This window comes from Caenorhabditis remanei, chromosome V (assembly GCF_010183535.1).
Source record: "Caenorhabditis remanei strain PX506 chromosome V, whole genome shotgun sequence".
Lineage (NCBI taxonomy): Eukaryota > Metazoa > Nematoda > Chromadorea > Rhabditida > Rhabditidae > Caenorhabditis > Caenorhabditis remanei.
In genome coordinates this window covers 2,435,950-2,462,105 of record NC_071332.1, presented here as the reverse complement: position 1 = coordinate 2,462,105, position 26,156 = coordinate 2,435,950, and the positions used below count along the sequence as shown (strand labels likewise).

General features: G+C 38.8%; 5 protein-coding genes across 5 annotated transcripts; 3 read left to right on the top strand and 2 right to left on the bottom strand.

Annotated features, from left to right (window-relative positions):
• Nucleotides 1–81: 81 nt before the first annotated feature.
• On the bottom strand, nucleotides 82–9,841 carry GCK72_016888 (uncharacterized protein; the record flags this gene model as incomplete). Its single annotated transcript, XM_053731755.1, has 8 exons — nucleotides 82–165; nucleotides 1,785–2,156; nucleotides 4,299–4,640; nucleotides 5,677–5,864; nucleotides 7,155–7,267; nucleotides 9,339–9,478; nucleotides 9,535–9,666; nucleotides 9,719–9,841. The coding sequence occupies 8 exons, from the start codon at nucleotides 9,839–9,841 to the stop codon at nucleotides 82–84; spliced, it is 1,494 nt and encodes a 497-aa protein (XP_053580668.1).
• Nucleotides 9,842–10,096: 255 nt separating this feature from the next.
• Nucleotides 10,097–12,633, top strand: GCK72_016887 (uncharacterized protein; the record flags this gene model as incomplete). The annotated part of the gene is made up of 4 exons (XM_003104413.2): nucleotides 10,097–10,236; nucleotides 10,312–10,495; nucleotides 10,603–10,798; nucleotides 12,503–12,633. The coding sequence occupies 4 exons, from the start codon at nucleotides 10,097–10,099 to the stop codon at nucleotides 12,631–12,633; spliced, it is 651 nt and encodes a 216-aa protein (XP_003104461.2).
• Nucleotides 12,634–12,774: 141 nt separating this feature from the next.
• Nucleotides 12,775–14,384, bottom strand: GCK72_016886 (uncharacterized protein; the record flags this gene model as incomplete). Its single annotated transcript, XM_053731754.1, has 5 exons — nucleotides 12,775–12,940; nucleotides 13,135–13,304; nucleotides 13,351–13,611; nucleotides 13,890–14,138; nucleotides 14,196–14,384. The coding sequence occupies 5 exons, from the start codon at nucleotides 14,382–14,384 to the stop codon at nucleotides 12,775–12,777; spliced, it is 1,035 nt and encodes a 344-aa protein (XP_053580667.1).
• A 1,141-nt stretch (nucleotides 14,385–15,525) lies between these two features.
• Nucleotides 15,526–18,362, top strand: GCK72_016885 (uncharacterized protein; the record flags this gene model as incomplete). The annotated part of the gene is made up of 6 exons (XM_003104315.2): nucleotides 15,526–15,562; nucleotides 15,656–15,724; nucleotides 15,776–15,835; nucleotides 15,889–16,808; nucleotides 16,902–18,280; nucleotides 18,353–18,362. 6 exons carry the CDS (start codon nucleotides 15,526–15,528, stop codon nucleotides 18,360–18,362), a joined length of 2,475 nt encoding a protein of 824 aa, XP_003104363.2.
• Nucleotides 18,363–19,472: 1,110 nt separating this feature from the next.
• Nucleotides 19,473–25,328, top strand: GCK72_016884 (uncharacterized protein; the record flags this gene model as incomplete). Its single annotated transcript, XM_053731753.1, has 8 exons — nucleotides 19,473–19,515; nucleotides 19,622–19,684; nucleotides 20,449–20,517; nucleotides 20,569–20,628; nucleotides 20,682–21,601; nucleotides 22,238–23,505; nucleotides 23,553–23,767; nucleotides 24,511–25,328. The coding sequence occupies 8 exons, from the start codon at nucleotides 19,473–19,475 to the stop codon at nucleotides 25,326–25,328; spliced, it is 3,456 nt and encodes a 1,151-aa protein (XP_053580666.1).
• Nucleotides 25,329–26,156: the final 828 nt, after the last annotated feature.

The window sequence follows — 26,156 nt, the reverse complement described above, 5'->3', positions numbered from 1 at the left end:
TGGTTATATTCTGTGAATATGTGCTAAGATCGTGAAAATTTGGTGATAATACATAATATAATTGATAATAAAGTGAGCAATTCAATAAACATCAATTTGTTCCGCCAACGTCTTCATCGATCGAATCACGGGACACGAGACTGTGGTTCCGGCGAAGAATTCGATCTGGAATTGGAGATTTTTTGGGGGTTTTGATAGAAAAATTATTGATTTTTTGTGATTTTTCAGGAATTACAGTCAAATTTAGTCAAAAAATGCGAGTTTTCAGACGTTTTTATGTATGAAACTTGGAAAATTTCAGGGTAAAACCACGTTTTTCGGTATTTTCCAGTTAAAAATGTCTGAAATTTTCAGTTTTTTCGACTTTTTTTTCTGTGAAAAATGGAATTTCCAGACTTTTTCATGTAAAAAGCTTGCTAAATTTCTGTTTTTTGGTGAAGAAAATTTGGAAATTTCAGAATTTTGGGATTTTTTTTTCCAAAAAGAGTTTTTTCGACGTTTTTTAGTGTGAAAAACATTGCATTTTCACCGATTTTTTGGACGTTTTTATGCAAAAATCTTGAAATTTTCATTTTTTTTTTTTTCCACGAAAATCTCTCAATTTCCATCTTTTTCTACTCAAAAATCTCCGATTTCTCCCAATTTTTCTCATCGTCAATTCGTAAATCTCCACGTCGAGTTGGCGGAATGTCACATGTCATCAGGAAGTGCCCGGTGGACAAATAATTATTAAAAAACAATATAAATTTGTTACATGAAAACGGGAAGGAGGTCGTAAAGATAAGAGCACGGAAATTATTGTATTTTATAGCTTTGTTTATATATTTGCACTGAGAAACTCTGAAAATCTGAAAGATGACCAGAAGACGAAGAAGAAAAATCAAAAGTTTACAAGCAAAATTGATGAAAATCATACTTGTCAACCGGGTCGAAACGGGCCGGCGCGTAACTCGCTTCAAAATGAATATTATGATCTGAAAAATATACCAAAAGATCTAATCTCGACGAGTTCTATATCCATGACCTACTACGGGCCGGATGGCTATTCGTTAATGTGCCGCGGGCCGGGAAAAAGTGCCAAAAAACGCGAAAATGGCCAAAAACGCCATTCTAGTCCGGCCCGCGGCACATTAACCGATAGCCATCAGAGTTGTACGAAATGCGATTTTTGAAAAAAAAAAACCAAAACAGGAACCCGGAATCCGGAACCGGAATGAGATTTTAGATTTTCCGGAATACGGAATCCGGAATCCGGAACCGGAATGACGAAAAAACCCGGAATGGCCAAAAAAATGGCCAAAAAAGTCATTCTAGCCCGGCCCGCGGCACATTAACGAATAGCCATCCGGCCCGTAGTAGGCCATGGACATAGAACTCGCCGAGATCTCCATTTAGGTATACTTTTCAGCTCATAATATTCATTTTGACGCGAGTTACGAGCCGGCCCGTGTCGGCCCGTGTCGGCCCGTGTCGGCCCGGTTGACAAGTATGATGAAAATCGAGAAAAAAATTCCCGACTTTTTCGAAAAAATATTAGCTCCACGCAGTTCTTACAACTGCGCTCCACCAAAATGCCCTTGAAAAATGTATCTTTTTCTCTGAGTCTCTCAATTTCGCACACTATTTTCTTCGGTTTCGGTAGAGCGCTGTTGTAAGAAACATGTCGTGGTAATAGTCACTCCACACCTGTTAATTTCAGAGATTTCAGAGTTTAGTTTTCAAAAACGAGTTTCTACAGAGTTTTTCTCAAAATTTCCAGGTGCCCTTCTATTAGAGTATATTACCTCAAATATCAAGTCCAACCGTTCCAATTGCTGCTCCAACGCCTCCAATCGCCTCTTTCCGTCTTTTCGTTTCTCCAAATCACTCGATTTTCGGACAGCCATTGCCTCTTCACACGTATATCCAATTAGTCTCTCCAATGTTCGATTATCAATTAACGCCTCCGTCTCTCCAGAATCATCTCTCAACTGTACTTTCATTGTCCATAGCCCATCGATAACTCTCAACGGTTCGACGAATTCAACAATGAAAGCGAGGAGAAGGAATCGTTTCGATCCAATCGAATACTTCATTTTCTTTATACTTTCAGTCAGAGAACTCAGTTTTAGAGCACTGAATGCTTTGAGGGCCGCGCGTTCTTCTGGCGAATATTCCTGAATGAAAAAACGTTCTAGAAATGAAAATTTTGGGTTCGAAATTGGGAATTTTTGATCGAAAAATTCGAAAAATGCGCATTATAGCCCCAAAAATGCAAATTTTTTGGCAAAAATCGATGTTTCGAATCGAAAATTGCCATTTTTCAGTTGAAAACAACTATTTTTAGTCAAAAACTGTCAAAAAATGTTATTTGTTTCTACTAGCACGGCACGCCTCTTACAACCGCGCCCCATCGCAAACGAGAGGCGAGAGACCCAGAGTTTTTTTTTTCGCTGTTTTTCATAAAAATTTACAAAAAACTTTTTAAAAACAGCGAAAATAGATCAAAAACTGTGAAAATTTGTGTTGGCGTGAGCAGTTCGCTCCACCGGGATTATAAAACTAGTGAAAACCGGTTTTTCATGAAAAAACCGGTGAAAATATTCACCGGTTTTCACCGAAATTCACCGGTGTTTCACCGGGGAAAACCCGGAGAAAACCGGTGATCACCGGGTTTTCCCCGGGGAAACACCGGTGAAAAAACCGGTGTTTCCCCGGTTTTCACCGGTTTTCGCCGGAGTTTTTTTTGAAATTGGTAACACACAACCAGACATTTCTAAACTGGACATTTCGTAACCGGACATTTCGAAGCCGGACATTTCGCAACCGGACGTTTCGAAACCGAATGTATTGCAACAGAAAACTTCGAAATCGGACGTTTCGCAACCGGGCACTTTGCAACCGGACATTTCGCAACTGGACGTTTCGCAACCGAATGACACTTCGAAACAAAATAATGTCGGTTGCGAAACGTCCGGTTTCAAAATGTCCGGTTCCGAAACGTCCGGTTTCGAAATGTCCGGTTGCAAAACGTCCGGTTTCAAAGTGTCCGGTTTCGAAATGTCCTGTTTCAAAATGTCCGATTGCAAAATGCCCGGTTGCTGTCATGTTCGTTCACGTTGAAGTGTTTGCATCATCAAAAAAACACCGGTGAAAACCGGTGAAAACCGGGGATTCCCCGGGGAAAACCGGGCACCGGTGAAAAACAGACTTGCAAAATTCCGGGCCGGGCCGAGAAAGCTCCGGCCCGGCCCGGCCCGGTCGGCCCGGATTTGAATTTTTGAACTTTTTTCACTACAATTTTTTGTCCAAAAATTTATTTTCTGAAAATTTTTCATATTTTTCCTCAAGTATATTTTTCAAAACCCTTCGAAACCTACAAAAAATTGTTTTTAAGAAATATTTTTCAAAAAAAATCGGGAAATTTTCGAAAAAAAAATTTGAATTTTTTTCAGTACTGAACTTCCGGGCCCACCGGGCCGGGCCGGGCCCACCGGGCCGGGCCGGGCCGGGCCCTAGAAATTTTCATTCCGGCCCGGCCCGGCCCGGCCCGGCCCGGCCCGTTGCAAGTCTGGTGAAAAATGAAAACCGGGGAAAACCGGATTTTCAATATTGAACACCGGGGAATTTCGGTGAACACCGGTTTTCGCCAAACTTGACTCTGGTTTTTATTTTTATAAAACCGAGAAAAACTTCACCGGTGATTATAACGGTTTTCACCGGTGAAAAAATACCGGGTTTTCGCCGGTTTCTTCACCGGTGGAGCACACTGGGCGTGAGAAAAAAAGACAAAAACGTCTCTGCGTCTCTCTCGCCGATACTCTCTCGTTTGCGGTGGGGCGCGGTTGTAAGAGGAGCGGTCTGCTAAGACAGTTTTTGACTAAAAATAGTTGTTTTGAACAGAAAAATGGCAAATTTCGATTTAAAACATCGATTTTGGCCGGAAAATATGCATTTTGAGGGTAAAATGCTCATTTTTCAACTAAAAATCACTACATTTGATCCAAAAGTGTGATTTTTCACTTTGAAAAATGTCGATTTTCACTTTGAAAAGTCAATTTTCAATTAAAAAATTGACTTTTTTTTGTACAAAAAATACTCATTTTTGGCAGTTTTTTTGGTCAGAAATGTCAATTTTTCTGCGAAAAATGTCAATTTTCTACTTAAACAACAACTTTTTTACCTTGAGAAGTCAATTTTCACTTCAAAAATCACACTTCTTGTTGAAAAAATACTAATTTTTGGCAGTTTTTCACTATTTTTCGGTCACCAAATTTTCAAAAATCACCAATTTTCAACCCAAAAGACTCGATTTTTACCTCTTTCTCCTCATTTTTATCGATTTTTTCCGCCAAAATCGACGATTTTCGCTCAATTTTCACTATCGGAGCCGGTGGTGTGACGAGCTCAATGATCTGTATATCATCATCATCACTCTCCACTTCCATCTTCACTTTTTTCGCCGGTGGCGGTTGTGATTTCACACGGAATGGGTTGATGATCGGTGACGATTTCTTGTCATAAGAAATAGGCTCCTCCCCCTTTTCAATCATATTTTCCAGTATTTCATCCATTGGATCAACACGACGGGAGGTGAGGAGACACGAGGAACGACGCGTCTGGAATTGACTGAAATTGAAAGGAGTTGGCGGAGTTTTGGGCTGAAAATCTGGTATTTTTAGTGAAAAAATGTCAATTTTTGCCTGAAACCCCTCTAGAAATGACTTTTTTGACAGCTTTTGACTCAAAAATAGTGGTTTCAACAGAAAAATGACAATTTTTGATTTAAAATCATTGATTTTTGAGGAAAAATATGCATTTTTATGGTAAAAATGCTTAATTTTCTACTAAAAATCATTAATTTTGACCCAAAAGAGTGATTTTTCCATCTTGAACAAATAATTTTCCATTCAAAAATAGCACTTTTGTTCAAAAAACTCTCACTTTGTGCTATTTTTGACCATTTTTCATTCAAAAATATCGAGTTTTGATGTAAAATTCAAACTCTTATACGTAAAATTTTATTATTTTTTCGGTCAAAAATCCGAATTTTCCACCTAAAAACGTCGATTTTCATTTTGTAAAGTCTATTTTCAATCCAGAAATGACATTTTTTATTCAAAAACACTCATTTTTGACAGTTTTTGACAACTTTTCGGTCAAAAATGTTAATTTTCAGTTCAAAATATCGAGTTTTATATAAAATTCACACTTTATAAGCGAATTTCTCTATTTTTTGGTCAAAATTCGCAATTTTCCACCTGAAGAGGTCGAATTTCACTTAGAAAAGTTAATTTTCAATCTAAAAATGACACTTTTTACGAAAAAAAACACTTATTTTTGACAATTTCTCAGTCAGGAATCTCAATTTTCGGTCTAAAAAATCGAAATTTGAGGTAAAATTCACACTTCTACAGTCAAATTTCCCTTTTTTGGTCAAAAATCCCCCATTTTCAATGCAAAAGAGTAAATTTTCACCTTGAAAAGTGAATATTCAATACAAAAAATACACTTTTTGTTTACAAAATGCTCAATTTTGGCAGTTTTTGACTATTTTTCGCTCAAAAATCCGAATTTTCAACCTAAAAATGACACATTTTTCTTTAAAAAATACTAATTTTTCACAGTTTTCAACCTAAAAACGTCGGTTTCCCGATTTTAAATCCTCTTTTTCCCCCTAAAAAAACCACTACTAACAATATCCGGTGTTGTTGTCCATGAATTCCTCTTCTTCGGCGGTGATTTCATCCGTGGTATTCGTCTTCTAGACGTCTCGAAATTCTCATCGTCACTATCTTGAATCTGTCGTATAAGTGAGGAGACGAGAACGGCGTCCGATGATTTTCGTGGAGATTTTCGGGGAGACGATTTACGATTTTCGTAGTCTGAAATTGGGGAAGTGAGAAAATTGGCTGGGGCGCGTTGGCAGCGTTTTTGTGCAATAAAAACTGAAAAATGTCGTGAAAATTGGGCAAAAAGTGATAAAATTTTGCATTTTTTCGGTCCTGAAATAGAAAAATATCACATATTATCGGAATAAAAAAGTTCCGACATTTTTTACCGACGCGCAAGAGTCGCGGTACTGGTAGATCAGAAACGCCCACTCATCATATATATTTCTTCTGCAAGATCAGGGCACGGTTTCATTGAATTCGCGGGTGAAGTTTTGTTTAAAAATACCACTTTTTAAATAAAATTTGACCTATTTCCGTTAAAATTTCATTTCCACCATGAAGTTTGAGGAAAAAAGATCAAATTTTAAAGGAAATAGGTCAAATTTTATTTTAAAAGTGGTATTTTTAAACAAAACTTCACCCGCGAATTCAATGAAACCGTGCCCTGATCTTGCAGAAGAAATATATATGATGAGTGGGCGTTTCTGATCTACCAGTACCGCGACTCTTGCGCGTCGGTAAAAAATGTCGGAACTTTTTTATTCCGATAATATTTTCTGAAAAAATCATTCGAATTTGCTCAAATTTGCAGAAAGTCTGGAATTTTGACGATTTTCGTAGTCTGAAAACGGGTAATTGGGTTGGTGGCTGGCGCGCGTTGGGCGCGTTGTGTAGTGAAAATCGTGCAACAAATGCAAAAAGTGATATAATTTTGCGTTTTTGAGCTCTAAAGAATGAAAAATCCTCATTTTTCACTGAAAATTCAGTCAAAATCTTAAAATTTGAGTTTTTGGAGAAATTTTTTGCTGACTGGGGCGCGTTGGGCGCGTTTTATGGGGAGGTTTGGAGCAATAAAAATTGAAAAATGATAAAATTTCGCATTTTTGGGTCCCGAAATACAAAAATATCACATTTTTTTGAAAAAATCAGCTTAACCTGCCCAAAATTGCAGAAAATCTGGAATTTTGACGATTTTCGTAGTCTGAAATTGGGCAATTGGGTTGGTGGCTGGGGCGCGTTTGGCGCGTTTTGTAGTGAAAGTCGTGCAAAAAATGCAAAAAGTGATATAATTTTGCGTTTTTGAGCTCTAAAGAATGAAAAAAAAAACTCTTTTTCTGAAAAAAATCAGTCCAAATCTTAAATTTTAAATTGAGGAATCGGGTGGTTGGCTGGGGCGCGTTGGGCGCGTTTTAAGTCAGAAATTTTGCATTTTTTGGGCTCTAAAAAGCCATTTTTCACTGAAAACCTGAAATTTTTAGTTTTTTTTTTCATTTTTCTTACCAAAATCACTATCCATATCGCTCTCCGGTACATTTTCCTCCTCATCATTATCCGTATATGCCATAACATCCGGTGATATTTCTCGCGGCTCCGGAGCACGGGAGGTGGAAGGTCTGAATAGATGAAAAATTGGAAAAATTGGGGTTTTTTGGTGCGAATAATTGAATTTTTCGTGCTTAAATCCCTAAAAAACACGATTTTTCAACGCAAAAATGCTCAAAATGGTCAGTGCTGGCCGAACTTTTTTGTTTTTGGGTTTCTAGGCCACCGAAAGTTCTTCCACCGTAAAAATCAAAAATAGTGTGCGAAATTGAGAGACGCAGAGAAAAAGAGACATTTTTCAAGGGGATTTCGGTGGAGCGCAGTTGTGAGAACTGTGTCGAGCTAATAAACTAAAATTAAGTTAAAATATTCATTTTCATCATTTTCAGCCAAAAAATGTCATTTTTCATGAGATTTTGTCTGAATAAAATGAAAAACTGTTGAATTTTTGGCTAAAACCTGTCTTTTTCTATAATTCAGGGCTGAAAATTCGTGTTTTTTGGAATTTTTGGTGGTAAAATCCAGCATTTTTCGGAAAAAGGCGATTTTTCACGAAACGAACGGGTGGAAGAACTTTCGGTGGCCTAGAAACACAAAACAACAAAAAGTTCGGCCAGCACTGACTATTTCGAGCGTTTTCGGGGTGAAAATTCGCGTTTTGTGACTAATTTGCGAAAAAAGCTAAATTTTCGCTCAAAAATCTAATTTTTGACACCAAAACTTCCAAATTTTTCATTTTTTCATCAAAAATTCTAAAAAATCGTACGTGCAAAGCGGCGGTTTTTTCTGAAAATATCGGCTTATCATGGCAGAAGGTGTCGGTATGGAAGGTACTGAAGGTCCTGAAGACGTCGGGGGATTCTGATTCTGAATAGGCTCCGCCCCCTTCTGAATTTTCAGTTTTCTCGCGTATTGCTCCACCGGAAGATAGCTATTGAGCAGTGGGAGCACCTCGCCTCCGAGAATTTTAAAATTATTTGGTTTTAAGAGGAAATTCCCTTTTCGAATATCACATGGCGGTTCGATAAGCAACTTTGTGCCCGGTTTCAGATGAAGAGATAACTGGGGACACTTCCAGAATTCTATTGCATGGAGGGAGGACTCGCCGTCGGTTAAGGAGAGCTTCAAAAGACGTGACGGCTTCTGGAAATTTCTGATTTTTAAATTTTCAATTATTTAGTAGATCGGCACAGTTCTTACAACTGCGCTCCACCGAAATTCCGTTGAAAAATGCCTCTTTTTCTCTGAGTCTCTCAATTTCGCACACTATTTTCTTCGGTTTCGGTAGAGCGCGGTTGCAAGAACTGTGCCGTGCTAAATTTTTCATGGAAAAATCCGATTTTTGTGCGTTTTCATGTAAAATTTTTGAAATTTCCAGATTTTTTAGTCGAAAAATACGAATTTCCAAACTTTTCAGATACAAAAAAGCATTTTCGAAGTTTATGAAGAAAAAAAAAAGTTGATTTTTTGTGATTTTCCTTCAAAAGTCTGAAATTTTATGAAAAATTACAGTTTTTGAGACGAAAAATACGAATTTTCACACTTTTTTTTTGCAAAAAAAACACGATTCTCGGTATTTTTCAATAAAAATTGTCTGAAATTTTCAGTTTTTCAGACCAAAAACACGTTTTTCGGCGTTTTTTTTTTTGGAAAATATTGAATTTTCAAGTTTTTGAATGAAAAACACTGATTTTTTTGTGATTTTCCTCAAAAAGTCTGAAATTTTATGAAAAAGTACAGTTGTTAAGTCTAAAAATACGAATTTCCAGCTTATTTTAAGACAAAAATCGCAATTTTCAGACTTTTATATGTAAAAATCATGCCAAATTTAATTTTTTGTGAATAAACTTGGAAAATTTCAGATTTTTGTGGTATTTTTCAGTTAAAACAGTCTGTTTCAGACCAAGTTTTTTTTTCAGAATCTTTTCAAAAAATTGAATACTTTTCACACGAAAAAACGTAGAAAAAACTGTTTTTTGGTCTGAAAACTGAAAATTTCAGGCAGTTTTAACTGAAAAATACCGCAAAAATCTGGAATTTTAGTAAGATTTTTGAAAGAAAAGCGATTTTTTTCATTAAAAAAGCTGAAAATTCCTATTTTTCGACTCAACAACTGTAATTTTAGTGATTTTATTCAAAAACCGCCCTACTTGATCGGAATCATCTTCCTTCTCGTGAAACACCCTCTCAAACCCCGAATTATCCTCTTTCTTCCCATTCCGACCGCTCAAATTACAATATTGTTGATAATACGGACTTCCCGTGTCGATAAATCCATTAATCTGGAAAAAATCGATAAAAATCAAAGGAATTTTCGAAAAATGGCTACTTGACAAACGATGGGACCCTGAAGACGTTGTTTCGCCAGGTTGGCATCGATTCCGTGATTTCCAAACACTGGAAATGAGGTATTTTCGATGTGAGAGCATGTCCATTGGTCTAGGACGAGATTCGCAAACTTTTCGTCGCTCTGCAATAAAAAAAAACTAATTTTTTCGCTTCATTTTTTATATTTTTCTTACAAAACCCCTGGAACTCGGCAGTTTTTGGTGTAAAAAGTCGATAACTGAGTTCAACCACTCGTCCTTTAGTAAAATATGTCTTTCGTTGAAATATTGGAACAAGAATGTGCATTTAGAGCTCATGGACGCTTGATTTGAATTCAAAAATTGAGATTTCGCGGTAAAATAGTGTAAAAAAACGCGCGCCGCACACTTGCGAAAACCATGTGCGGGGGGTTGCGGGAGGATTTACGGGGACTCCGCCCATCTTTTTAATTATTTTTATTTTTATTTTTTCTTAGATTTTCCTTATTTTTGTTGATTTTTATTGGTTTTTTCTGGGTTTTTCGCACAAAATATTGATTTTCAACTATTAAATAATATTTTCCAGTCAAAAAAATGTCGGATAACCTGTCGGGAAGGCGTAAAAGAGGAAGAGGCCGCGAGCGCGGAGGATTGCGGGGAAACGGCAGAAAAGTAGAGACCGAGGAGCGGAAAGCGAAAGAATTGGCTATGACTGAAGAAGAATATCAAGAAACGTAGGTTTTTTTATTATAAAAAATAATTAATTTTTTTCATTTTTGAAAAAAAATTATATTTTTTCATTTTTTTAGCAAGAGAAAACTGCTCCGAATCGCAGTCATCGCCGAAACGCAATACAATGAGCTCCGAAAGCAGTTGAAAAAGAATAAGGAGCAGGAATATCTGGAATACAAGGCACTAGTCGACAGAGGAGAATGTCCCGAGTTTTTGCTGGGAAAAGCGGAAGCCGATGAGAAATTGAAGAAGAAATTGGAAGTATGTGGTGATTTGAAGGATTTTATCGTGATTTTGAGTAATAAATTCGATTTTTTCAACATTTTTTACCCCCAGAACCTTCAAATTTCCATATAATCCGATTTCAGATCAACGAAACGCGATATGAGCTGAAAATGGCTCAGATTCAAGATGAATACGAGGCGGAGACGGCGATCAACGAGACGCAACACGATGATCAGTACGCGTACGCCAAGGATCGATTCATCACGTTTTTCGAGGAGTTGATTGAGGAAAAAACGAAACGGCAACGAGAGATTGGGCTGATTATGGGAGCGCTTTTAAGTAAGCATATTTTTCGGCAGGAATTTGGATTGATAACGTCAAAAATCAAGTTTTTTAAGCGAAAATATGTAAAAATTTAGGATTTTTGAGTCAGAATTGTGCGGAAAACCCTGATTTCTGCGCCGGTTAAGCATTCCGTCTCTAATTTCAGCGAATTTCAGAGTGAAGACAGCCTCTAGGGCCTAGAGGCTGTCTTCACCTAGAGTCTAGGCAATATTTTTAGTTAAAAAATGCTATTTTTTCTTGAAAAGATCACTGAAACATCATTTTTCATCCTAAAATTAGGTTTAAGCATATTTTGCGACTGGAATTTTGATTAAGAATGTCAAAAATCAAGATTTTAAGCGAAAATATGTACAGAATCCGAGATTTTTGCATCAAAAAGCGCGGAAATGTCTATTTGAAGCATTCTGCCACTAATTTCAGTGAATATCAGAATAAAGACAGCCTCTAGGCAGTATTTTCAGCTAAAAATGTTATTTTTCCTAGAAAAGAACACTGAAACATAATTTTTCATCTTTATAAACCAGTTGTTACCCAATTTTTGGAATTTTTGTCTGAAAACCATCTGCAGAGAGACATTTACACAAGTTTTCCAACAAAAACTATAATTTTCGGCAGGAATTTGGATTGATAACGTCAAAAATCAAGTTTTTTAAGCGAAAATATGTAAAAATTTAGGATTTTTGAGTCAGAATTGTGCGGAAAACCCTGATTTCTGCGCCGGTTAAGCATTCCGTTTCTAATTTTAGTGAGTTTCAGAATGAAGACAGCCTCTAGGCAATATTTTTTAGTTAAAAATTTCTTTTTTCCTGGAAAAGATCACTGAAACATCATTTTTCATCCTAAAATTAGGTTTTAGCATATTTTGCGGCTGGAATTTTGATTAAGAATGTCAAAAATCAAGTTTTTTGACCGAAAATATGTAAAGAATCCAAGATTTTTGCATCAAAAAGCGCGGAAATGTCTATTTGAAGCATTCTGCTACTAATTTCAGTGAATATCAGAATAAAGACAGCCTCTAGGCAGTATTTTCAGATGAAAATGTTTATTTTTCTGGTCCCTGAAACATCATTTTTCATCTTTAAAAATCAGTTCTTTATCGATTTTTCCAATTTTTGCCGGGAAAACCATCTGCAGTAAAGCATTATGATAGATATACACAAGTTTTCTAACAAAAACTGGAATTGTTGGCTGAAATTCTCATTACAGAGCGGCAAGCATTAAGATGGGCGCTCTAATCGGCTTTCATCGAGTTATATAGTGCATTTTTTTGTGGAAATTGCCTAAATTTTCACATAAATTTTTGTCTTTGAAATAACAAAACTGATGAAAACATCATTTTGGCGACTTTACCGTCTGTTTTAACTGAAAAATCGCGAAAAGTAGCTGCAGAATGTCATTTTAGCGCTGGACGCTCATTTTCGGTCATTTTTCAGCGTTTTTTCCCGTTTTTGAATCGAAAAAGGTGTGTTGAAAGCTGACAATTGATTAAAAAGCATTTTCCAGCAGTTTAGCACTTTTTTCCGGCGGAAAAATAGCTAAAACTTGTCATTTTACCGCTTTCCAGCCTCTTTTTTCCCAGTTTCGTTTCAAAAAGTAGCTCTCGGTGTTGTTTTTCATAGCTTACCGATGGTTTGATCGTAAAATTCGGGGCTTTCGCTGAAAATTCTGAAATTTCGATTTCCAACTGCTTGTTTCCAGCACTTCCACCACTACCGACTCCCACCAGTCAGCGACCAATCTTCGTCGAGGACGTCGATCCGAACAGACGACAGACGAGAAGTCGAAGCAAAGCAATGAGAAACGAGGAGGAGTCGTCGACGTCGAAGTGATGGGATATTGTTTGATAATTTGCACTAACATTCTCCCCCAATTTTTATCTCATGATTATATTTATTTCTAAACCGATTCATACACATCTAACAGTGCTCATCATTTTTAAATATATTACACTCGCTATTTATGCACTTAATTCATTCTTGACATTGATTCGGCTGCCGGTTGGAGGCATTAATAAATATGCTTCTCGATTTTCCGGATAATACTCGTTTCCGAAGTGCGGGAAGACAGAGAACAATGGCGACGGGATCACAGAATGGGAATGCGGAGAGGGCGATGACTTCAAGGTAGTTTAGGAATCTGGAAGATTTTGAGTGTGGAGTAGTTCGGTGGAGCGAGATTGCAGCGGGAGGCGTAAGTTCGCAGAAATACGCTCCGTCGTATAACGGTGAAGTCAGTATGAACCGTGACGCACACGCAACGCGACTCGGAAAAAAAATCAAATCTGTTCGTTGTGGACCTTACGCCTCGTACTGCTGTATCTACCTCATTACCTCCCAGAATTTATATTGAAAATAGGGCTGTACCAACAAATGACACAAGGGGAGAAACTGACACATATTGGGATAATAGTTTGAACAGAAAGTGCTTTGAGTAGATCTTTTTGGAGATTTGCTGTCTTTTGGCTGAATTGTATCGCGTTTTCGTTTAGTTTTTTGATGGTCTGGAATAATATTAAAAGGCTGAAAGTTTCTATAAATTAGGCTTACCAAGTAGCCGAGAATGAAATATGATAGAATTGATGACACGGAAATAATGGTTAAGCTGATAAGAACCACCCAGGAGCGGAGGATGACTTCTGATGAGCCCTCCTGCAAGTGCGCTCTGTTGGACTGTGCAGCTGCTGTACTCACATTGTATAACATTGAGATAATGTTCACGTTAGGCGGTTCTATACCATAAATATCGAAGAATTCTGTTTTAATGTAATCCTTCACTTCACCAGGAGACCATGCAAGGGTTTGAACGATCTGAATGTACACATGGGTTCGAGGCGTAAGGTCCACAACGAAAAGTTTTGAATTTACCGCGCCAGTCGCGTTGCGTATGCGTCGCGTTTTTCATTGAAAGATACAACAGACACACGCTAAACTTGAACTTGGCACTCAGCCAAGTCTGTTTTTGGCACCGTGCCAACCGCTGAGCGACGGAACGCGTTTAAGCGACCTTGCGTCGCGCATCCCTGTAAATGTAGGCGTATCAACTGCGCTCCGATGGCACTCCGCATTTGCTGAGAAGAAAAGCTTACCACATTCCATGTTCCAAAATATACAAGAAATAGAATCAGTGTTCCTGCCATATATAACTTAAATCTGGTAGCAATAAAACTATTTCGAATCGCTAGATATCTATAAATAAAATGGGTTAATAGCACTGCATAGCTACCAGATATAAGAGAACATCTGGCGGAGAGCAAGTGGAATCCGATTCCAGATGCTTCTAGAAACCAGCCATCACTCAGGAAGACGAAGAAGCAGTAGCGGTAGGAGTGGATGTCCTGAAAACTAGCAAATGAAGAAAACGCGCTCTACCGAACCACAAAGGGTTGACCTACAATTGGCACCAGAATAGTAAACATTGAGTAGACCAAATTAAAGATAGCAAAATATAACAATAAAAATCGATAATTTCCGAATTTATTCGATTTTTCAGTGAAAATCAAATAGACAAATATTGGGTTTACAAGGAATGCGAGACCTGCGAAAAGTTTCGGAATATAGAAATGTGTCCAGCTGATGTACATTGTATCGTATGTGAAGAAACAGAGGCTGAAATAAAAAAAGACTGAAAACATATATGTGTGTGGGATGTCTTAAGGGAGTCTGGGAAGCTGTTTTTTCTGATGTATTGCTGACGTACGGTTCATGATATACACTTCCCAGACAAGTAGTCCCTAAAGACTTCCCACACATACATGTTTTCAGATATGAATTCTCATTTCAGCTCTACCATTCATTATACCTACACACTTGACAAAAAAACAGTATCTCAAACTGTGTCGAGAGCAGATAAATTGAAAAGTCTTATGAAATTGTCAATTTTATTACAAATCAAAAATGTGAAGGCTAGAGAACCAAGATCGGAACGGAGATATGGTGAGGACAGGGATTTCTTGATGAATGCGGTACTGGCTGGCTGTTAGAATGAAGACAATTGTCAGCGGGGTCGTGCATAATATTTCAGATGGATTTGCCATGTCGTATAATGGGACTATCTTGTAGGACATCTGTTCCAATAACAAATTAGGGTGAGACGTTCTTTATTTGTTTTCAGGACATTTCATTGTGGCACGTGAATTTTGCACGAAAATTGACTTTTCTGATACAGAAGAATAGATGTTCTTTTATTTCGTAGAATATTTCTTTTTCTAAAAATTGTAACAGTTCCAGAGCATTCTCAAGTACATCATGTGCAATTTTTATTATTAAATGTTTCTTCTGAAAATCTGTTTTTCTGTATCACAAAAGTCAATTTTCAATCAAAATTCATGTTTTCTAGCTCAAAAGATATAGAATTTAATTTTCTACAATTCTGATGGATGGGACCTTTTTACATCCATTGCGACGTCTGAAAACCTGAAAATACTGCATTTTCAGTGAAAAAATCGGCTTCACGTTTCTTGCAGTTCTTTTTCGAATTTTTTTCGAATTTTTCCTCGTAACCTCCACGTGTCATCTCTCCCATAAAAATATCAAATCACATTTTTTTTTCTCTCGAAGAAATTGAGTTTTGTTGGTTTCTAGAGTTCAAAAATAAATAATTTTTGGTGACCTCCGCTCTGTTACAGTAACCTGACCTCTTGCTCCAAATGTCAATTATTCTTCCATCCCATTCTCCTGCCATTACTGAAATTTTCTTTTATTCCAAGTCATAAAAATTGCAAGATGAAACTAGTAGTCATTGCATTATTATTGGCTATCAGTGAGTTTATCAGTGGGATAGGTGGGGCATGACCGTTTTAGAGCATGCTCAGTTTCAAAACGTCCTATCTCAAAATTAAAATTATTCTTCCAGGTATAAGCTCCGCCTATACTCCACGACACATTGGAAACCGTCCCCGTTACCAACGCGCCACTAATTATGGTAATTAAAATGTACCCCTTACAAAAAATTCAAAAAATTTTGAATTTTCAGACTCCCCCTACAAACAAGCCGGCCTGGATGAACTGTCATTTGCAAAAGGAGTCTCTCAAAGTGAGTTTTAAACTGGAATTTGTTTCTAGACTATAATTCATATAAATTTTCAGATGAGGACTTCAATTCCATCATCCAAAAACTCTCTGCAACCGCTCGTGTTGTTTCTGCTCTCTCTCTCCAGAAGGGTCTCTCGGATGGCTCGATTCCAGTCGATGACGTCATCGCGGAGCTTCTCAACATCGAATCCGCTGATTTAAAAGGATTGGAGGCATTTGACAAGAAGAAAGTCGATGATTTTGTAAATAATATTTATGGAGTGAAGTTGGACGAGAATTCAAAAATATTGGATGAAGGCTTCCGAGATGTGTTCATGATTCGAAAGATTTGGACGGAAATCGGTGGAGCGAAGGGTTTGGATGGGTTGCCAGATGATGCCACGTACAAAGAGTTGGAATCTCTGAAAAAGTTGGATCCAACACCATTGGTCTCACTTCCTTTGGATCGTCTCATCACACAGATTTCCTCATTCTCTACACTTAATGATGCAGCGATTGAAACTCTGAAATCAGAATTATCGAGTATTCTGAATTCTATCGATAAATTGGCGGAATCCTCCGATTTGAAAAAGTATATTGCTATTTTGGATCGACTGAAACCAATTGGCTCCTTTGCACAAATGGCTGATCTTTACAGAAACTTAAACTCATTCATGGTCGTCTATAAAAAAGTGGAAATTGATTCTGCTTTACTCAACTTTAAAAACCTGAAAGTGATATTTTCATCTTTTGAATCCGATTCTTCTACTAAAACGATGAGTTCTATAATCACTTCTCGATTGTTTCATCACTCTTTGACTCGACTCCATTCGGCAGGCTTTGTGAATAAATTCATGGATTTGAGATATTTGAAAGATGACGTCAAGGATCAATGGTTGTTGAATCAAATCGACCCATCTATTGATATCAAGGGTTTAGGACATCTCGATCAGTTGGAGGGTCCTATAAAGGAATTGGATGAGAAATGGATGAAGGTAAGGGCAAAGGGTGTTATTCTCTCCTATTCTGGTTATTTAATAGAGTAAACTGGAATTACCTCTTTAATGAATATCTTTTTTCATTTACAGATATCTACACAGAACGCCTACAACACTGTCAGGCGTCTCGCTGGTGCTCACGCTCTCCTGAATTCCGAAACTTCAGCTGAATTAACCAGATCACACCTGGAAACAGAGATGGAAATGATTGAAAAACGCAGGACATATCGCCGGGTAGCAGAAGTTTCTATGAAGCAGAATCTGATTTTGGAGAGAGCTGGAACCCTCAACAAAAAACTGGCAACACTTAGCTTGATTGGCTCAATGGCTATTCAAATCAAGGAGCCGATAAGCTGTTTGTCGAAGAATTCTTCATTTGACGATGTTCGAAGAATTTTGCAATTCATGCAAGGACTCAAGTTTCAGCTGAGTATTGTGACATCTGCCCCTGCTTTCAAAGATGTCGATTTGGAAACCTCGCAACCCGTGTACATTATCGATATCAAAACCAACCCTTCCACAAAGCCTTGCATCGGTGAATTCAAACAAATGCAGGAGTTGGGCTCTGACTTTGATGAAGTCGCCCAGGCAGCAATGGCTGTGATCGAGGTTCGTGAGTTGATAAAGGCCGGGGATGTGACAAAGACGATGAAGGAAGTAACACTGGCTCTGTCCGATTCATCTGCCTCGTTAGCTTCTATTCGGAAGATACTGGATACGTGGAAAGCTGATGGCACTGGGGGAGACAAGAACCTGGCTAGAAACCTGAAAGATTTGCCGCAGTTATCGAAGTCGTTTGGTGAAGGTGTCAATGCCTTGGTTATGGCAAAAAGAACAATGGATAAAGAAACAGAATTCAGAACCTTCGTTGAATCTGGACAGTCAGTGAGAACTGTTCTCACTAGAAACACTGCACTCATTCCGGAAATCAAATTAAAGTTTGCTAAGCGGTGGGGAGATTTTGATGGGACGGTCAGTGAAATTATTTCTATAATCACTTTGGTCAATGGCTGGATTGGTCAAACGAATGTGGCTCAAAATTCGATTCTTTCGGACTATTCTCCAATATTTTCTAAAATTCCAAAGTTTAATGATGTGGACCTGGACATAGATAACTTTATGGCTGCTGTCGGTATCTTTGATAAAATATCCGTAAACCCTAAGTGGAATGAGGATGCCCTTCTATTCAAGAAATCTCTATTGGAACTTTCTAAACTGGATCTGAAGTTCTCTCGATTCCAGTCGTCACTGAATCAAATGCCAACTACATTGTTGAAGTTGTCAGAAAAGTTGAGAAATCCGAATACAACAGACGAAACAAATACTGAAGAATTAATGGTAGACAAGGATCATGAAAAGAGAAGAAAATTAGAGAATTTGTTGAAGGAGGATAGAATGGAAAATGGACCTAATTATGGATCAAATGACTTTGAAATGGGAAAGCTGGCAATGTGTTTTATTATTCAACTGTAAGTATGATTTGCTTGAATGTTTTGTGACATTGATTGTGATTTACTGAATTTCTATCTATAATTTTCCAGGTTGTTCTGAACGAGATGATTTGGTCGTTTGAGTGGAGTCTACTGGTTATTGAATATGAAAGTTAATCGATCGGTTCTAAAATAAAAATGTTCAATAAAAACCAAATGTTTGCTTTCAAATCTGTTCTTAGAATAAACTCCTTTGTTTCATGTGGCAGTTAGGAGGCGGGCTCTCAAAAACAATCATTTTTTGGATTGGTCTTTAAAAGAGTTGTTCAATTAAAGGGGGACTGTGGTATTCCAAAAATCGAGATTCTTTTTTGGCAATTTGAGGCCTTATAACTCGTTTCAGACAAATTTTCAGACATGGCTCCAAGAGACTTTTCTCTTTTCTACAAAATTATGATTCGATCCATCTCAAAAAATCTCAAATTTTGGAATACCGCAGACCCCCTTTAAGTGTTATGATTGTCTAACTCTTTTTTCAGATCTCTCTCCTAAAGAAAACAGATCAAATTTATACGGAGCTACAGTTATAGAAAAACCGTATCTACAAAAAAAAACTGAGCACATGACTGTCTGTTTTGAGAGCATTGTGGCACGTGAATTTTGAACAAAATTGACTTTTTTGGTACAGAAAAACAGATTTTTTGCAATTTCATATAATATTTCTTTTTCTAAAAAATGTAACAGTTCCAGAGCATTCTCAAGTGCAATTTTAACTGGAAAATGTTTTCTGCCAAAAACGTTTTTTCTGAAAATTTGTTTTTCTGTATCAAAAAAGTCAATTTTTGACCAAAATTAACGATTTCTGGCGAGAATTTGAATAGAGAATTTAATTTTCCAGAATTCTGATGAATGGGATCGTTTTTTCATCCACTGCGACGTCTGAAAACCTGAAAAAACTGGATTTTCAGTGCAAAAAATAAGAGAATTCATTTGAAACGTGAAAAAATCAAAAAATTTGAATTTTTCCTCGTAACCTCCACGTGTCATTTCTCCCATAAAAAAATATCAAAAATAAATAAATTTTTTCCACGCGCCCGTGACCCTCACCACCCTACAGTAACCCTCAACGCCCGTATTCCGAATTCCACGTATTCTTCGAAAACAAATATTTTTTGTCAGTTAGTCCAAGAAAAGAGCTCTTTCACTCTCTCTGACGTACTAATCGATCGAAATGATCAAGTCAACAAAATTATTTATCATTCTTATGGCTATAAGTGAGTTTATGGGTTATAATTAGAATTGGGGGTCCTTTTTATCAAAAAAAATAAGCCAAATCGCCCGTTTTTTCCGATTTATGAAAACAAAATGTGAAAATTTCAGGCGCCGGATTTGCAATGGTTAGAGAACCTGCCAACTTATCGCCTCCTTATGAACCGTCTGAAAGTGAGTTTGGCCAAAAAATGTCTGGCGCATCGTAGGCGCGATCCCCCTTATCTCATCACCACCCTTCCCCTCTACTCCACCGTGCGTAGGTTTGGCCTAGTGGTTAGCAGTCTCCGTTTTGAATCTGACCATCGCGAGTTCGAAACTTTTTGAGGTTAATTTGTTTTGTTTTCTTTTTTCTCTCGAGCAAATTCAGTTTTATGGGTTTCTAGATGATTTTTGAGTTTATGAGGGAATAATTTTTAGTGACCTTGCTCTCCTACAGTAACCTGACCCCACCCTTGCTCCAAATGCCAATTATTCTCCAATCCTGTTTTCCTGCCAGTTCTGAAATTTTCTTTTATTCCAAGTCATAAAAATTGCAAGATGAAACTATTAGTCATTGCATTATTATTGGCTATCAGTGAGTTTATCAGTGGGATGATTCCAGGTGCTATTAATTAACTGTGAAATCCCCATCTCGGCCCGTGATCCCCGCTTTCATCACCACCCTTCCCCTCTGCTTTCCCATGCGTAGGTTTGGCCTAGTGGTTAACAGCCTCCGTTTAGAATCTGAGCATCGCGGGTTCGAAACTTTTTGAGGTTAATTTCTTTTGTTTTCTTCTTTCTCTTGAGGAAATTGAGGTTTGTTGGTTTCTAGATGTATTTTGAGTAAAAAATCAAATAATTTTCGGTGACCACGCTCTGCTACAGTAACCAGAATTTAGCAGTGGGAATTTTCAGTTGCAAAACGTCCTATCTTAAAATCTAAATTATTCTTCCAGGTATAAGCTCCGCCTATGCTCCACGGCCCACTGGATACCGTCCCCGTTACCAACGTGCCACTAATTATGGTAATTAAAATGTACCCTTTACAGAAAATTCTCAAATTTTAACATTTTCAGATTTCCCCTACAAACAAGCCGGGCTGGATGAACTGTCATTTGCCAAAGGAGTCTCTCAGAGTGAGTTTCAACTCACAATTAGTTTCTAGACTATAATTCTTATGAATTTTCAGATGAGGACTTCAATTCTATCATCCAAAAACTCTCCATGACCGCCCGTGTTGTCTCTGCTCTATCTCTCCAGAATGGTCTCTCGGATGGCTCGATTCCAGCCGATGACGTCATCGCAGAACTTCTCAACATCGAATCCGCTGATTTGAAAGGACTGGAGACGTTTGACAAGAAGAAAGTCGATGATTTCGTGGATAGCATTTATGGAGCGAAGTTGGATGCTACTGCGGAGCCGCTGGAGCAACATTTCAAAAATGTTTTCATGATTCGGAAGATTTGGAATGAAGTCGGCGGAGAGAAAGTATTGGACGGATTGCCAGATGATGCCACGTACAAAGAGTTGGAGTCACTGAAAAAGTTGGATGTCACTCCGTTGGCCTCGCTACCTTTGGATCGTCTCATCACACAGATTTCCTCATTTTCTACACTTAATGATGCAGCGATTGAAACTCTGAAATCTGAATTATCAAAGTATCAGAATGATATCAATACCTTGGCGACATCTTTCGACTTTTCAAAGTATGTTGCAATTCTGGATCGTCTGAAACCAGTTGGATCTCTTGCACAACTCGCGGATATTTATGGAAAATTGGGTTCATTTCATATAACGCACAACCTAAATGAAATGAATAGTGCTGTCTCCAACTTCAACAACTTGAAAACGAAATCATCGAAATCTGATTCCGATGCTTCTGCCAACTCCATGCGTTCCATCATACATTCTCGATTGCTCGCTAACTCAATGACTCGAGTCCACTCGACTGGTTTTGTGAATGGATTCAAGGATTTGGGAACATTGAAAGACGACGTCAAGGATCAATGGCTACTGAACCAAATTGATCAATCTATCGATATCAAAGGATTTGGAAAGTTTGATCAGTTGGAAAGTCCCATGAAACAACTGGATAAAACTTGGACAAAGGTAATTTTTATGGGAACAATCTTACTAGGGAATGTTGAAGGTGGGGAGTTATAGCATGCGTCCTAGTTTCGAAATATAATAAAAATAAAAACCTTTAAAAATCAGCGGTCGAATGGTTCAGTTGGGGAATAGTAATCGGAGGGTCTGGGGGCTCGGCACAATCTACTCGAATTATTGTTTTTGCCAGAGCACTCTGGGTCACTTTTTCACACGCAGGAAAAAGCTCACATGGAAACTTTCACATTTTTAACCAGAAAAAATTGGAAAATATATATGATCTTACGAAATCTTGAAAAATTCAATTTAAAAAATTGAAAAATGCCTGAAGCAGATAATCCGAAGATGAGAGAACAGTAGAGTGTATCGAGCCCCAGATCCCTCTGATTGCTATTCCCCACCCCTACCAATAAACCGTTCAACCATTGATTTTGACTGATTTCACTTTTATTGTATTTCGAAGTTTCACGTGAACACAATTCTTACAACTGCGCTCTACCGAAATCCCCTTGAGAAATGTCTCTTTTTCTCTGAATCTCTCAATTTCGCACACAATTTTCTTCGATTTCGATAGAGCGCTGCTGTGAGAGGCGTGTCGAAAAGATAAAATAAAAAGGAGGTCATTTTCATCTTTTTCAGGTTTCCAATGAAAAAGTGTACAACGTTGCCAAACGACTCGCAAGTGCTCAAACCCTTCTAAATGCTCAAACTGCGACTGGTGTAACGCTGGCGAATATGCAAAGCATAATTCCTTCGATTGAAGACTGCAAGAAAGCTAAAGTATTCACTTCGGTCAGTCAATACTGGGAACAAGTCTTCAATCGAGCTGGAATCCTGAGTAGAAAGTTGTCAACTCTCAACTTGATACATTCGACTGCAGCAAAGATGAAAGAATCGATAAACAGTCTTTCGAAGAACACGTCGCCTGAAAATGTTCAATTGATCTCTGAATTCCTGCAAGGGCTCAAGTCGCAGTTGAGTATTGTAACATCTGCACCTGCCATCAAAGATGTTGATATGGAAACCTCAAAGGCCGTGCTCATCGCTGATATAAAATCTGACACTGCGGCACAACCTTACATCGAGTCATTCAACAAATTTAAGGAGTTGGGATCTGAACTTGTTACCGTCGCTCATGCTGCTATGGCTGTAATCGAGATTCGTGAGTTGATAAAGGCCGGGGATGTGACGAAGACGATGAAGGAAGTGACATTGGCTCTGTCCGATTCATCTGCCTCGTTGGCTTCAATTCGGAAGATACTGGGTACGTGGAAGGCCGATCGCAATGGTGGAGACAAGCAGCTGGATGGAAAACTGAAAGATCTGCCAAAATTAGCAAGATCATTTGGAGAAGGTGTCAACGCGTTGGTTATGGCAAAGAGGGCATCCGAGAAAGAAGCAGAATTCAACTTGTTAATCAAAAACGGATTCGATATGGAACCTGGAGTCAAAACATTAAGTAATCCGACTTTTTTCGAAGGATTCAAAGCAAAATGGGGAGATTTCGATGCAACGGCGAGTGGGATCATTACAATGCTGGCTCGGATTGATGGCTGGATGAGTAAAGTGAAAGCCGGAGAAAATCAAATGTTATCTGATTTCTCGCCGATGTTCAGTGGCCTCGACAAAGTCGATGATGTGGATTTGTTGACGGATGCTCGCTTATCGGCAATTTCTCTGTTCGGGGCGGTTACAGCGCCTCCGGAGTTGAAAGACGTGCTTCCGGAATTTAAGAAATCCCTCTTGGAACTTTCTAAGCTCGATCTGAAGTTCTCCCGATTCCAGTCGTCACTCAAACAAATGCCGGACACTCTCAAGCAATTATCAGCAGTACTGGGCTCAAATTCACTTCAATCATCTACTACAGTACCCCAAGGAATGGTTGGAAAAGATGGATCTGATTCAGAGTGAGTTATATATTTCCAGGTTCACTTTAATTATAGTAATAATTCAGAAGCTTCTGGAAAATGGTTTGGCAAATCGGCGGAGGCACAGTGTTCGTTCTTCTAATCTGTTGCGTCGCTTTCTACATATTCTTGTTCTGTAAAAGAAAAGATGAAAAGTTTGGGAATTGGTGGAGGAAAATGACATGTGGATGCTTTGAAAAGAAGAATAAGAATACAGAAGAAGTGTATCCGGCTGCACCAGAGACTCCTGTTGTAACACCACGTAAGTGACTCTAGATTATCACCGCCTTGAGATCCGGCCCCCGGCTCTGCTCGCGTGGCCTAGTGGGTAGCGCAGATGACTGGAAAACTGAGTACGCTGGTTCAATTCCCCATAGCTCTGAATCTTTTTTGTTTTCTTTTACGGGCGACTTTCATTCCCTGTAATCATAAAATAGACATGTTTTTGCTTGGAAAATATATTTTTTCTGATAAAAGTGAATGTTTTCCCTCATTTGTCTAGCCACGCTCTCAATTAATATCACTGAAGTTAGCGGTCGCTTTAGCTGTAGATTATCACCACCTTGAGATCCGGCCACCGACTCTGCCCGTGTGGCCTAGTGGGTAGCGCTGATGACTAGAAAATAGAAGACGCGGGTTCAATTCCCCATAGCTCTGAATCTTTTTTGTTTTCTTTTACGGGCGACTTTAATAGTCTCTACCCATAAAATAAACCGAATTTTGTTTGGAAAATATATTTTATTGTGAGAAAAGTTGCTTTTTCCCACTTCTGTTCGGCCCTTCCCTCAAATAGTATCATTGAAACTAGCTCACGTGCCGTCTCGCCCTGTAGATTATCACCGCCTTGAGATCCGGCCACCGGCTCTGCCCGTGTGGCCTAGTGGGTAGCGCTGATGACTAGAAAATAGACGACGCGGGTTCGATTCCCCATAGCTCTGAATCTTTTTTGTTTTGTTTTGCGAGTGCCCTAATTGCCATTTACACTAAAAATCAATCAATTTTCAGAGGCCGACCCTGTCGAGGTGGATGCAGTTGGAAAGGAGGATGGATCTGCCGAAGTGGCTGGATCTAACGAAGTTGCGGTTGATGCCGGAGGAGCTGTAGGAGATGATGACGGTGAAGTTGCCGGAGAAGAGGAAAATGCGGGAGAAGCGGTAGGAGCTGGTGGAGCTGAAATTGTCGGAGTCGCTGGGAATGCTCGGGGACGTGGAAATGGTCGAGGACGTGGAGCTGTCCGAGGACGTGGAAATGGCCGAGGACGTGGAAATGCTCGAGGACGTGGAAATGCTCGAGGAGCTGGTGGAGCCGCTGGGAACGTCCGAGGACGTGGAAATGCTCGAGGAGCTGGTGGAGCCGCTGGGAACGTCCGAGGACGTGGAAATGCTCGAGGAGCTGGTGGAGCCGCTGGGAACGTCCGAGGACGTGGAAATGCTCGAGGAGCTGGTGGAGCCGCTGGGAACGTCCGAGGACGTGGAAATGCTCGAGGAGCTGGAAATGCTGGAAATGCCCGAGGAGCTGGTGGAGCCGCCGGGAATGTCCAAGCAGCTGGAGCCGCTGTTGGAGCTGCTGCCGCTGGAAACGCCGAGGGAGCTGGAGGACAAGGGAGATCCAGGAGCAGTTCGGCAAGCAGAGCACGGAGAGAATCTGATGCGATGCGCACTACTGAACCACCAGTAGATTATAGTTATGCGAACCAAACTCCAGACCGGCATGAGCCGCCTTCTGTCACCGCGACCGAGAATCCACAAGACACGCTGGATGAAATAAAGACCGAGTTCTCTGATAAAGGACCCAAGAAACCCTCTTCGTCTGCCCCTCCCTAGGAACCAGATCTAAAGTATAGAAGAAGAGTGAACAATACTTGTGAACAATTTTATGTGTATTTATGTGATGTGTTTGTATTTTTCTGAATAAATGCGGTTTCCAAATGAAACAAGTTTCAGAAAAGTTTAAAATCTTGTGGAATTTCAATATCGAGAGTAGAGCCATAAAAGATACAATTCTAAGCGATATTTTATCAAAAATTGATTGACTTTGAGACCATGTAACTTTGTCAATTTCAGTCAAACTGCTGTGAAATTATATTGGTTGTGTAGATCAAAACAAGAACTACATTTTTGCAGTTAAAAATTTTATGATAGCTATTCATGCTAGCGAGATATAACAGTTCTAGTGAAGCTTACCAAAAAAAAGGCGCGCGCAGTGACGCAGAGAAACGAGAGGCGCATGCTTCTCTGCGTCTCCCCCGCTCTCTCCCTCTCGCCGCCAGAGGTACCTATCTTTAAAGACACGTATCTCAGTGGGGTGAAGAGCTATCAAAAAGTTGAAAACTGCAAAAATGAAGCTCCAGACTTGATCTACACAGCCAATATAATTTTGATTATGTTTGAACGAGTTTTAGTTAGGAGGCGGGCCCTACCATTTTTTGGATTGGTTTTTACAAGAGTTGTTCAGTTAAGTGTTATAATTATTTAACACTTTTTTCAGATCTTTGCTTAAAAAAACAGGTGAAATTTTCACATGCATCACTTTCCTCTCCCCTCTAGTCTCCTATCAGTTTTCTACTTTTCTTTATTTTTTATAATTTTTAGCTGTTCCAATGATTATAAAACTTGTCAAATCCCCTACCAACTCCTCTGTATTCTGGCTAC